This window comes from Trichosurus vulpecula, chromosome 7, assembly GCF_011100635.1.
Source record: "Trichosurus vulpecula isolate mTriVul1 chromosome 7, mTriVul1.pri, whole genome shotgun sequence".
NCBI lineage: Eukaryota > Metazoa > Chordata > Mammalia > Diprotodontia > Phalangeridae > Trichosurus > Trichosurus vulpecula.
Genome location: NC_050579.1, coordinates 263,408,212 through 263,420,624, shown reverse-complemented (window position 1 = coordinate 263,420,624; position 12,413 = coordinate 263,408,212). Strand labels below are relative to the sequence as shown.

General features: G+C 41.9%; 1 protein-coding gene across 1 annotated transcript; it reads right to left on the bottom strand.

Annotated features, from left to right (window-relative positions):
• Positions 1–1,146: 1,146 nt before the first annotated feature.
• On the bottom strand, positions 1,147–11,942 carry ZNF3 (zinc finger protein 3). Its single transcript, XM_036766033.1, has 6 exons — positions 11,797–11,942; positions 6,556–6,679; positions 5,061–5,152; positions 4,624–4,750; positions 3,932–4,045; positions 1,147–3,086 (listed from the first exon to the last, which is right to left on the bottom strand). Exons 2-6 carry the CDS (start codon positions 6,608–6,610, stop codon positions 2,008–2,010), a joined length of 1,467 nt encoding a protein of 488 aa, XP_036621928.1. The 5' UTR covers positions 6,611–6,679; positions 11,797–11,942; the 3' UTR covers positions 1,147–2,007.
• Between the last annotated feature and the right edge of the window lie 471 nt (positions 11,943–12,413).

The window sequence follows — 12,413 nt, the reverse complement described above, 5'->3', positions numbered from 1 at the left end:
TCACCTCTTTGCAGGTTACCCTCAAATCTGTTTCTAATTCTGATCTCTGAGTTTCAGAAGCACATCTTACAAGGCACTTACTAGTACCTCAAACTCAACATGTTGAAAACTGAGCATATTATTCCTTCCCCCTAAACGTGTTCCTCTTCTAGCTTTATTATTTCTACCTGTGGCACCCCTATTCATGCAGCCTCTAATGTTCAGAACCTTACTTTTCTTTCTCCTCTCCCTCACCTTTTAAATTTCATTAATCACTTACAAAGTCTTACTAATCCTATCTGTGAAACAACTCTTAAATCCATTCCCTATGTTCATGGCTACCTTCACAGGACCTCACCACACCCACCTGAACTATTTCCCACCCTAACCCACCATTCATAATTCTGCTAAAATAATTTCTTGTGCATAGACCTGACCATATCAAGCCTTTAGTGGCTAATACCAAACAAAAGTCAAACTTGTTTGCCTGGCATTTAAGACCTTCCACAACCTGGCAATAACCTATTTTTCCAGCCTTCTTTGCCTGTCACTTGTGCCTTTACTAATGCTGTTTCCTATGTCTAGTATCTTCCCTTTTTTTCCTACAGTGATTCCATGCAGACTTTCAAGCTCAACTCAAATGCCATCTTTCCTCAACGACTTCCCTGATCCTCATTTCCACCTCTCTTATGGGTGCTTTTCCCCTCAGCCCCAACATAGCATTTTGTTGCACTTAGAGCAAGCACATGGCATAGCAGACCAACGTGAAATTTTCCCTTTGATCCTAGCTGTGTGACCACAAGCAAAACACTTAAATCTCTCTCAACCTATTTCTTTCTGTTAAATGAGAGTAATTTACTTCAGAGGGTTGTTATGAAGCTGAAGTCACATTAAGCACTTCGCGAACATCCAAGTGCTTTTGTCAGCAACTTGGCAACTTCCTCACAGATTACAGTTATGTGGTTTTCTCTCCTACAAGGCTAAGTTCCAGGGCTAGGGTTGTCTCAGCTAACCTTGATCATCTTCCCCAATGCACACACAATGCTCTGTGCACACACAAAAAACAGATGACAGGTGCTGGGACTCTGAAAAGGAATGAAGAAATGAGGGACAATGAGTATGGCCAAACTGGGTAATTTTTTAAAATGTCAAATCCACAGCCACAGGTAGCTAATGTTTCCTGTTTATTTGCGGGATGGGCAGAAAGGGAAGAAATCCTTGAATCCTCAACAAAAATGTATTATATTCACTCAATCACACTGAAACATTTGTCTCAACAGACTGAAAAAGTGAAACAGCATTTCATTTGTACTGGGGGGAAATAAGAACTGGGAAAACAACCTAGGAAGCTTGGAAAGCCGTCCTGGCCCAAGAAAAACAACTGCTGTCATGCTCCCCTCCCCCAAAGGAGAAACGAGACCCAAACCCTTTCCTCTCTGAATGGCGATAACCATATTCCTCAGGACCCACATTACCCTCCCCCACTTCCTTTAGTGGTATGGTAGGAAATCTCTTTAGTAAATATTAGAAAAGCTAGCTTCTGAGACACAGCCTACATTTTCCCTCCCTAACAATATCAATATCCTCGCCTCTACAATCTACTTGCCGAAAATGAGGTCATGAGATCTCTCAATTACTTTCTTCCAAAAAAGTTCCTCTGGTGTATATTTATACATATATAATGGTGAATGGTAAACTCCTTTCCAAAAATATCAGGACCAGAGTCCCCTTCTGTGCTTAGCAATCAATCAACTATTCTTTGGGGAGTTATACTTTCATAACTGAAACCAATCCTGGGGAAAGCTACCTAGATTGCTGGCCCCTCATCATTGGCCTTGATGGGACAGAGGTTAGAGTGTCTTGCCCAATACACTTCATTTTATGGTGGCAGAATTCCAATTAAAAGGAAACTTTCCACATTTTTCATGTTCATAGATTATTCCTCAGGATGGAGTCTGTCAGACTCTAAGAACAAGCTCTAACCAAACATTTTCTTGCATTAAATGTATTTACTGGGGCAGCAGACTCTCACTCTCTCATGTGGATGGATTCTCTGATATTTAATGCAGCAACTCTGATGGAACCTTTGCCCATAGTCATCACATTCAAAGATTTCTCTCCAGTGTGGATTCTCTGATGACGAACCAGAGCTGAGCTATACCTGAAGGCTTTCCCACACTCACTACATTCATAGGGATTCTCCCCTGTATGAATTCTCTGATGCTGAATAAGACCTGAGCTGTAAGTGAATCTTCCACCACATTCCCTACATTCATAGGGTTTCTCTCCTGTGTGGATTCTCTGATGCTGATAAAGATGTGAACTCTGACTAAAGGCTTTTCCACATTCATTACATTCATAGGGCTTCTCTCCAGTATGAATTCTTTGATGATGAATAAGGGTTGAACTCCGACTGAATGCTTTCCCACATTCATTACATTCGTAAGGTTTTTCCCCAGTATGTATTCTCTGATGATGAGTAAGGGTTGAACTCCAACTAAAAGTTTTCCCACACTCATTACATTCATAGGGCTTTTCTCCAGTATGGATTCTCCTATGTAGAATAAGAGCAGAGCTACAACTGAAGGTTTTCCCACAGTCATTACATTCATAAGGTTTCTCTCCAGTGTGAATTCTCTGGTGCTGAATAAGGTGTGAGCTCTGACTGAAGGCTTTCCCACACTCATTACATTCATAGGGCTTCTCCCCTGTGTGGATTCTCTGATGCTGAATGAGGTCTGAAGTTCGATTAAAGCTTTTGCCACATTCATCACACTTATGGGGTTTATCTCCCACAGAACCTCTTTGATGTATAACAAGGTTTGAATTAAGACTAAAACTATTCCCAAATTCTTTGTACTGCTGGACTCTCTCACCTGTGGGGCTTTTCTGATCCTCAACTATCACTTGTCTAAGATCTCCCATCTTTCTCCTCAGTCTTTCCTCCACGGAGTTTCCCAGTTGCCTCTCTAAATTGCCTTCCCATTCACAGGCTTCTCCAAATTTGAGACTTGAAGGAACATCTTTTTGGAATCTTCCCAGTATCACCCCATGTGATTCTGCAGCTTCAGAAATTTCTTGATCATTCCTAGTTCTGGTCTCACCATCTGACACAATAAAGAGAAAACATTCTCTTTAGTGAAAAGAATAGAAATTATAAAAGAAAAGGAAAAAATTCAGGTGTCAATATATCCAGGACTAAGAACATATGGCTTTTATGTGCCTGCCAAAAGGCTTCACAGAAGAAGTGGGAGCAAAATAGAGATATGGATATTCAGGGTTGAGGAAAATAAGGAAGGTGAAGGTCACCAAAGTCCAAAAGTATTCATATTAGCACACAAAGCCAAGCAAGAAGAGGGAACTGAATGGGCAGTGGGCTATAGTAGTGAAATGCGACTATTAGGTAGAGAAGCCAAGGGACAAAATAGGCAAGCTGGAAAAAAGTAAAGGATGAAGAAGAAGCTATCAAGGGAGATGTAGGAATAAGCCAGTAGAGCAATCAAAAAGAACAGAGACATGATTATGGAAGTTGTAATTGGAAAAGCAGTTGATAAGTAGTAAGGAAAAGCTGTCACAGTCTTGGGGATAAAGAAATTGATAAGCAGAAATGGGGAAACTGTACCAACAAAGATGAGGCTCTACTGCTTCCTGAAGAACCCAGTCATTGGTTTGCCTGCAGTTAATTACCCCACATATACAAAACAAAGGGGTGGCAAAAGATAGCTATGTCCATTTCTGGTGTATCTTAGGACTCATGCTTATATGCACATGTTAGCCCTGTCAGAGTAGAAACCTCAGTGCTTACATTCTGTATTTATTTTTTTTACCATGAGATTTTTACAGAAAGTTAAAGGTAAAAGAAACAACTATAAATGAACTAAACAATTAGCATTTTAAGTCTGTAAATTATTTAAAGATTAAAGATGTGGGTGACTGCGTGTCCCTTACTCACCTATACAAGAGGCACTTTGGAGTCCCTGGCTTTCAGCTCCCTTCAAATCCAGGACCCATGGCTCCTCTTCTCCATCCAGGTGAGAGATTATCTCAGGATTTGGGAATGGAAAGCCTGCCCATAAGGAAAGAAATTGACAGAAAAGTTTGTGCTGCTCAAACTGAGCTGTCCCAGGACTCAATCCTATTCCCATTATCTACAGAGAGCAGATGGAGAAAAAAGAAATATGAAACTAAAATATCTCTCTCTCTCTCTATATATATATATGTATATATGTATGTATGTATGTATATATATTTTCTCTAAAGCAAGTTGAGGTAGGGTTAAGTTTATAATCTGTTCCTAAAAGGATAGGTTTATGTTCCCTCTCTCTATTAGGAAATGTTTAGGTAGAGACAATTATATTAGAGCCAGAACAAAATGACCTAGGTCTCCTAATAGGCAACCTGACATATGAGGAGGTAAGAAACAAGCTAGAACCCAATAATGTTCTCATGTACATAGCAGAAGAGCACAGTCAGTATATTTTCACATGGAAAGGGTTCACCTTTCTCCTTTTTAAAGGACTTCAATATAACTTTTCTGGGAGGACCCAAGGATGAAAGATTAGGACTGGTACTAAACTAATCCTCTGCTTAATGTTTCCACTGACTTGACAGCTACTTTTTATTTTTCAGGGAGACATTTCATACCCAGTGAAAACACATTCCCATAATTCTCCAACATCACATCCCTGTAGAGGTCCCTCTGAGCAGGGTCCAGACGTTTCCATTCCTTCCGAATGAAGTACACAGCTACATCCTCAAATGTCACCAGTTCCTGTAAAAACATGTTTCCCTATGTAATTCTAAGGATATAGGACAGGGCTGTAAGCATTAGGAAGTGAAATGTTGGGTAAAGAGTTTTAGGTAGGGGGATGATATGAAGTGATTCTTAGTGAAGTAAAACCAGAAGAGAATCAGGAAACAGCAAATACAGAGTTCCCTCACCCAACAAGAAAGGACTGCATACTTGGGAACAGAAATGAGGATCAGGACCCAAAATAGGATGTAACTTAGTAGAAAATTTTCAATAAGAAGAGATGAAGTCACCTTTAGGTAAGAGTGAGAAAGATGATACCACAGCTCACCTGGGACTTGGCTTTTAGAAGTGCAGCTGCCAACATCTGGTCTCCCAGGTTACCTTTATCATGAGAAGCAGAAACTTTGGGAGAAGGTGGAGCTGAGGGGGAAAAAAAAGAAGTAATAAATAAGTCTATCTTTGCTCTGCCAACCCCTCCCCCCAACCTAAATAAAAGAAATTCACTGGCACCCAGAAAGACTCTATTCCCACATACCTCACTTGTGGTGAATTTTAAAATTTCAACTAGTTTTTATCAAGTACATGTAGTACTTACAGAGCTTGCAGAGCTACCCAGCTCTGAGGACATTTGTCCTTAAAAAACTTATTCTCATTTCTAAAATACATGTTCATAAATGTACAAATGTGACTCTGCACATATTCTATCCCTCAACTATCCTCATCAATTCATTTTCACTCAATACTATCACTAGTGTTCCTTAAACTGCATGACCTCTTGCCAAACTCCACAGGACAGATTGAGATGCTCAGCTTTCTTCTGTTAGCCTTTTGCACTGCTTCTTAAACACAGGGAGTAAAGCAATCATTTTTCTTCTATGTCAAGAGGCAAGGAAATTCTGCTTTGACTTAGGTCCTTACAACGACTGTTTCCTAAGCTATCGGAGATTAGGTTCAAAGAACAAAGAGAAAGCCCTTGCACACTAACTTTTCACCAGGCCATCGGGACCATCTCACTTTTCTTCTATTCCCTCCCCAGGCTACCCTCTCTTAGGGAAACCAGTTCAATGCTCCCTTAGGATTGTCTTACCTTATTTCTGTCCTATCTCAAGCTATGCCAAATACCCTGATCATTCCACTCACCTGTCTCTCTTCCACTCCTAATCAGTCCAAAAGGAGAGCTAACAGCTTCAACTAGCCCAGCCCTGGCTGAGTATATAAAAGAATATAAAATGCAAGTATTTCCTGTTTATGTGCTCAATTCACCATTTTTATTCGATAATTTCTACATGCATATGTGTGCCAATGAGATAGACTATAAACTCATACACAGGGACTCACTATCACTTTGTACAGCGCTTCCTAACAATGAGTAGGAAAACAAGAAATACCACACCAACTCAAAATGAAAACTGAGTTTTCACAGTCTATGTGGTAGGCATAAGTCAATATAATATACTTGTGACAACCAACTATTTCCTACTCTTGTGTGTAAACTAAGGAATAATCCCAAGCAACATATTTCAGAATTCCAGCTCTTCACAAGCACAGGCTTCTGCTCAAATGGAGTCAGCAAGACTGCATAAGGGACAGGATTTAGTAGTGCTAATGATTCTCCTTGGATTCCAGCTTGCTAATTTAACGAATCCAGACAGAAAAGACCAGGATCTCATAGGCAAAATGTCCTCAGTAGGGAATTCTAATTAACTCCAGATTAAAATAATACTTGCTGTGGAGACCTTCTGAGTGCCCACTCTTAAGAGGACCCTTTAATTCCGTATCACCATTGTTCTCCTCTGTCTCTCATAGGAATCTATGCTCCTCACCACTCTCAAGCAGGAGCTGAGGGTCCTGAGACACACAATCAGCCTGTGTTTCCATGCGAGGCTCTGGAACTGCTATCTTCTATCAGAGAGAGTACAATACACAAGGAAGGTGTCTTTAGTGACACTGGGAAAACACAATGGGAAAAAAAAGTTTAAGAAAGACAACCATAGGAAATGCCTCCAGAATACTTTATGTTTATGTAATACTTTACAAATACAATTTACAAAAGTAGGCATTACTCATTTTGCAAAAAGGAAGACTGAGGCTTAGAGAGATTAAGTGATTCACTAAGGTTACACAACAAGCAAGGAATCAAACTCCGCCCTGTCTCCTAGCAGAGTACCACGTTCAGTTTTAGATGTCACAATCTCTTTCTAAGACACTGATAAACTGCAGTGCATCCATAGGAGGGGGAGGGAAGAAAGGATGGGGAAGGCTTAAATCACACCATATAATGATTAGCTGAAGAAAGTGCGAACGTTTAGCCTGGAGAAAACTTAAAAGAGGGATGGACATATAGCTTGTCTTTAGCTATTTGAAGACTGTCACAAGGAAGAGGGATTGGATTCATCCTGTCTAAGCCCAGAGGTCAGAACTAGGAGCAATGGGTAGATGCTGCAGAGATGGAATCTTTTGGATCTGATCCATGATAAAACTTCCTAACAAACAGAGCTTTTCAAAAGTGGGAAAGATTGCCTCAAGAGGGCTGACTGGAGGTCTTCAAGAAAAGGCTAGATGACCACCTTTCATTTATGTTGTAGAGGGTATTCCCGTTCAGGTATAAACTAGGCTAAATTGTTTCTTGAGTTTCTTCTAGTAATACTAATTAATAATTCTGAGATTGTGTGAGTCTTCTAATTCAATGCTATTTTCACTATATCAACAATGTTGGGGAAAGGGCAGCTGTAACAAGACTAGAGTTTTCTGCTAAAATTAATTATCTGAAGTAGAAAGGAAACTGAGGACAAAGTTACCAAGCCATCTATGATTTATTATGCAAAGCCAGCATTTGCACATCAAATCAGGTCACCTGACTCCTCAGAGGTCAGAGACTCCAAATGATTTACTGAGCTGACTTGTATAACAGAAAAGAGGAATTAAAAAAATGACAGAACCTTGTTTTGAACATAATTCAACTGGACAAAGCAGGTCACCTGACTAGTTAGCTTCTCCCAATTGTTCTTAATCCTATCCAAAAGTCCTTTCCTTACAGGTGGTGGTGCCTTTTGCGACCAGAAAGAATGCTGGTAAAGAGAAACTTATGGTCAGCAGTTAGTAGTTACCCACCCCACCCCATCTTCCTTAGAAGAATCGATTTATGCAGACTCTAACTCAAGAAAAAAAGGAGCTCATCCACTAAGACTAAAAAACGGAACATAACCTCTGGCTAACCTTTCTCCGGCTGCCAGAAAGGGGAACTTAGCCTCTGGTCAACCCCCCCTTTCTGCTAAAAAAGGAAACAACTTTTAAAAAGAGTAATCCTATGATTACTTTATTATGCCTTATTCTAAATTATCTGCTACTAAGTGATAAAGTCTTCTTACTCTATCTTTTCATTAAATCTATAGGTAACTGAGACTTAAGCAACTATGATAGTCTGGCTTAACTGTTAGGGCTAGCTTTCCCTGAAGAAAGGAGTTTAATCCTATAATCAAACTGCAAATCAATCAAAATGATTGATACTAATTGATTTCTTTTTCATTTCCAAGTCCCAACCCAATTATGAATAAAAAATCATAAACAACCCAATGCACAAAGACAAATACTATACTACTATTAAAATAAGTGCCTCTGTCTATATATGAAAATGTTTATATGGAATTAAGTAAAGAATGAAACTGTTTTTATGGAATTAAGTAAAAAAAATGAGTACACATTAAATATACATTAGTGATGTCAACTGTTAGTTCATCAGGTTTTTTTCCCCCAAGAAGTTATTTTAGATTACAACTTTAAAAACAACACCATTTTCTAGGCTATACAAGAATTCTAACCCTTCCAGATTTAGAATTAAACTCAATGAGTTGCTGTTTTCTCACTCCATTAACTATCACCCCTGGTCCAAGGGCTAGAGAACCTTCTTTATGTTCACCTTTGGGTTCAAATCACTTTTTATAAGCCATCCATAATCACAAAGCATGTGACAGGATCTTTTCAGATTCTCTGCGCAGAAGCATCTGCCTGTCCTTCTGGTTGTTCAGGAAAACCACTGTAAATTTCTTTGGGTACTACCTAATGCTAATAAACTGTGTTGGGGACAGCCATTTTGTGAGAAGAGTATTCAGAACTGTTATATCAGAAAAGATGTGACTCTACATTGTTCTAGCTATATCCCTATTACTTTCTTTCCTAGCTGCTACTAGAAGCTTTGTCAGAATAAAGCTTCAATCTCCCAGCGGAAGCTCCAGCCCCAGATCTGAAGGCTAGTCAAACACTGAAGAAGGGGGATTATCCCTTGAAGTTTTACGCCACAATTCAGCCTGACTGCCTTTAGTCCTTATGCCCTCAAGAGACTGTTCTTTTAGCCCTAGTACTTAGCAGGGAAGTTCAGATTTAATGGTAACTGGGACCCAAAGCAGGTTTGGCAGCCATCTCAGTAAAAATACCAAAAACAACGAAAACTGGTTTCTGTCCCTTTCCTTTTAACACAGAAACAACTTTTTGCCTCAACATAGCATCAAAAGAAGGGAAAATACTCAAGAGATGTTCAGGGTCCACTTTTACAGAAATCCTTGTAACCTCCTAATTCGGACAGCTTCTGTTTACAAAGTTCTCTAAGGTCTGCAAAGTGCAAAGACCTCACAATCTCTTGAAGTAGAGAGTATAAGTATTACTACAGCCATTTTACAGATAAGGAAACTGGGGTTCTAAGAGGCCCAAGACCGCACAGCTAGAAAATCTCAGGCAGATTTCACGTCTTTATTTTCTTGACTTCAGTTCAGCACCCTACCCATCATGTTATTCTGCTTCTCAAGTACCAGTGATAACGACATGCTAAGGAGCTCTTCCCACCACAATAAAGCTGATGAACTCTAGGCTGCAGTCAGGCCCAGAAGAGAACTAAGGTGAACAAAACTTCTCATCTTTCTCTCCTGTCTGGGGCTACCTTCTCACTACTCACTTCTACTACTTCTAAAGCTACTTCAGCACAAAAGATACCAAATCCATTCATGAGAACGGTCTGTAATGAAAGGAAATGAACGGAGATAGAAACTTAAGAGACCGAGCAGAGCAAAAACAATCACTTCAACCTGACAGTCCCCAAAAGATAAAGAATAAGGCTCTGATGCATTCCTCATTACAGGGAAAACAAAGGTGGAGGTTAAAAGACATTCTTCAGAACGAATCCCCAGAGCCTGGCACAATCAACACTTTTCAATGGAAACAAACGTCTGCACTGCATCCCAACAGCTGAGGATCTATGCGCTATCTCAAAGAATCCTCATGGGGGATCAGAGAACCTCCCCAATACACCTACCAATCCCACTCCTTGAAAACAAGGAGAATTATAGCCAGGTAGCAAGAACAGCAAACAAAGGCACCCTTTCCCTCAAGAGATAATAGGGGGCCAAAGCATCAGCCATCCTAAATTCAAAACCCAGTCTTTGACCTGAGAAATGTTTGGTGCATATGCTGTGTGAGAACAAACTGAATTAAAGGTCATGTAAATTTCATTTTTAATCAGTGAGCCATTTATAGTAATCCAATAGACATCAACTAATTTTTGTTATTTTGGAAAAATGGGTATTTTCCAGTAAGAAGAGTCATTAGGCATCAGTTATACCAGTCTTCAGTCAGGCTTTGTAGGTAATCAATAACAGCCTCCTTAATTGAATTAAGGATTTGTTTTTTGTGGGGGGTTGAAGAAAATAATGGTACAAAGACTGCAACAGTATCCATCTTTATTACAAAGAAATTCAATTCAACATTTATTAATCACCTATTGTATGCAAGGCACTGTACAAGGTGCACTGACTATTTCAAAACAAAATCCAAAAGACAGCCCATGCTGTCTTGGGGGGGGGGGGTGAAATACAACATGTATAGTAAAAATTAAAAGGAGAGGAAAGTAAGCGGGGCAATAAGCATTTATACAGCAACTACTGTGTTTCTGGCACCGTCCTAAGCACTTTACAAATATTACCTCATTTTATTGAATAATTTTATAAGAAGAAAGAACTAACAAGCTTCATGTAGGATGTAGTACTTGACTTAAAAGCTCTGAAAGAAGGTTAGGATTCCAAACAAGTAAGTGATGGAATGCTAAATTCAGGAATCATCTTACTGTGTTCCTAAGTAAAGTTACATTCAGGTTTTTCATCCAGTAGTTTAGAGACCCGTTTTGACTAGTTTCTTCATTTATAAAATGAGGTTGGTCTAGACAATCCTTTCGTTATTAGGGTGGTTACATTCTGGGGTCTCAAGTAGTTTATAATAAAACGAAGTATTTTCCTAAGTTATCATTATCGTGTAAATAAAAGAGAAGTCAGGAGTCCTGCGCCAGAATCCTGCCTGTGACCTTGGTCAAGTCAAGCTTCGGTTTCTCCGTCACCAACAATACTCTCCGTTATTATTCCGGACTGGAGTAACAATGCTTGCTTAACTTACCTCCCGCGGGCCCTCTGTGAAGAGAGCGCTTTAGAAATCTTAAAAATGACTGCTGTTATAGCTACCAGTATCGGGAGCTGCCAAGAGGCTGCAACCCTCTTGGAGCCGCTAAATGCCCCGGCTGGTCGTTTGTTTGTTTGTTTTCTGATTGACATTATCTGAAAACAGGCCCAAAGAAGAAGTCATTGCGAAGGTTCACCCCACAACCCCCCCCCCCGACCCTTCTCCATAGCCCCTCGATGCGCAGGACGGGGGGTGGGGAGGAAAGCAGGGCGCACCAAGGGTGGGGGGGGGGAGGGAACAGAGAAATAGAGGAGAGGAACAGGGGAAGAGAGGAAGGGAAAAGAGGAAGGGAGCGGGAGAGAGAAACGGGAGAACGGGGAGGGAAAAGGGAGTGGAGAGGAAAACATGGAAGGGGGTGAGGGGAGGGAAAAAGGGAGCGGTATCAGGAGACTGGAGGAGGGGGTAAAAGGGAGAAACGGGGAACAAGAGAGACGGGAAAGCGGACGGAGGGGCACCCCCAGCGCAGGTTTGGGAGACCCCGTGTGGCCGTAAAAACGGAGACCCTTCCCCCCGCCCCGCACCCCCACAGGCCTTGGCGCCCCTCCGCACTCAGTCCCCGCCTCACTCACCGGGAGCCCGGGGCAGTCCGGGGAGAAGAGATAAGGACCCAGCCGTGGGCGGCGGGGACGAGAGGCAAGAGGACCGGGAAACAGGCAGGACCTTTCGAACTCCAGCCACGCACGCCAGAAGGACAGAACAATGGCCGGAAACTCTCTCCGAATTCCCTTCCGGGTGTCGCTTCTCGGCCACTCTAGGAAACCCGGAAGTCTCCTCCTCCGTGCTCCGGCGCGCCGCCCGGCTAGGAGGTTGCGGCGGCCCTGGCCGCGAGGCCCGGCTTTTTTCCCGCGCTGGGCCGCCGCCGCCCTCCCCCTGCTTGGCCTCGGACCTCGGAGACGGACAGAGCCGTCTCCTCCAGCCCCCTGGCCCGAGGCTCGGGACGCCGAGAAGCAGCTTCCCCAGCCCGGCCTCCAGTTCCTACATCGCCGGCCCGGGCCTTTCCCAGCAACTGACAGACTGGGCGGGCTGGTCCTTGTGTGCCGCTCATCTCGAGCCCGTTCAGGATCCAAGTTCTTATCAGTTTTACCTTCCGTCCTACTGTCAGGGCAACACCATCCTCCCAGACCCTCAGACTCCCAACCTAGGAATCATCCTGATTGCCTCCCTCTCCCATCCCCCTCCTCCCCCT

Bases quoted from the DNA above. Each gene is read 5' to 3' on its own strand.
- ZNF3 (XM_036766033.1), bottom strand. From the start codon at position 6,610: ATGGAAACACAGGCTGATTGTGTGTCTCAGGACCCTCAGCTCCTGCTT. The intron at 5,153-6,555 runs GTGAGGAGCATA...TTTCCCCCTCAG, and splicing joins TCAGCTCCTGCTTGAGAGTG to CTCCACCTTCTCCCAAAGTT. The intron at 3,087-3,931 runs GTGAGTAAGGGA...TTATTGTGTCAG, and splicing joins CCAAAGTGCCTCTTGTATAG to ATGGTGAGACCAGAACTAGG.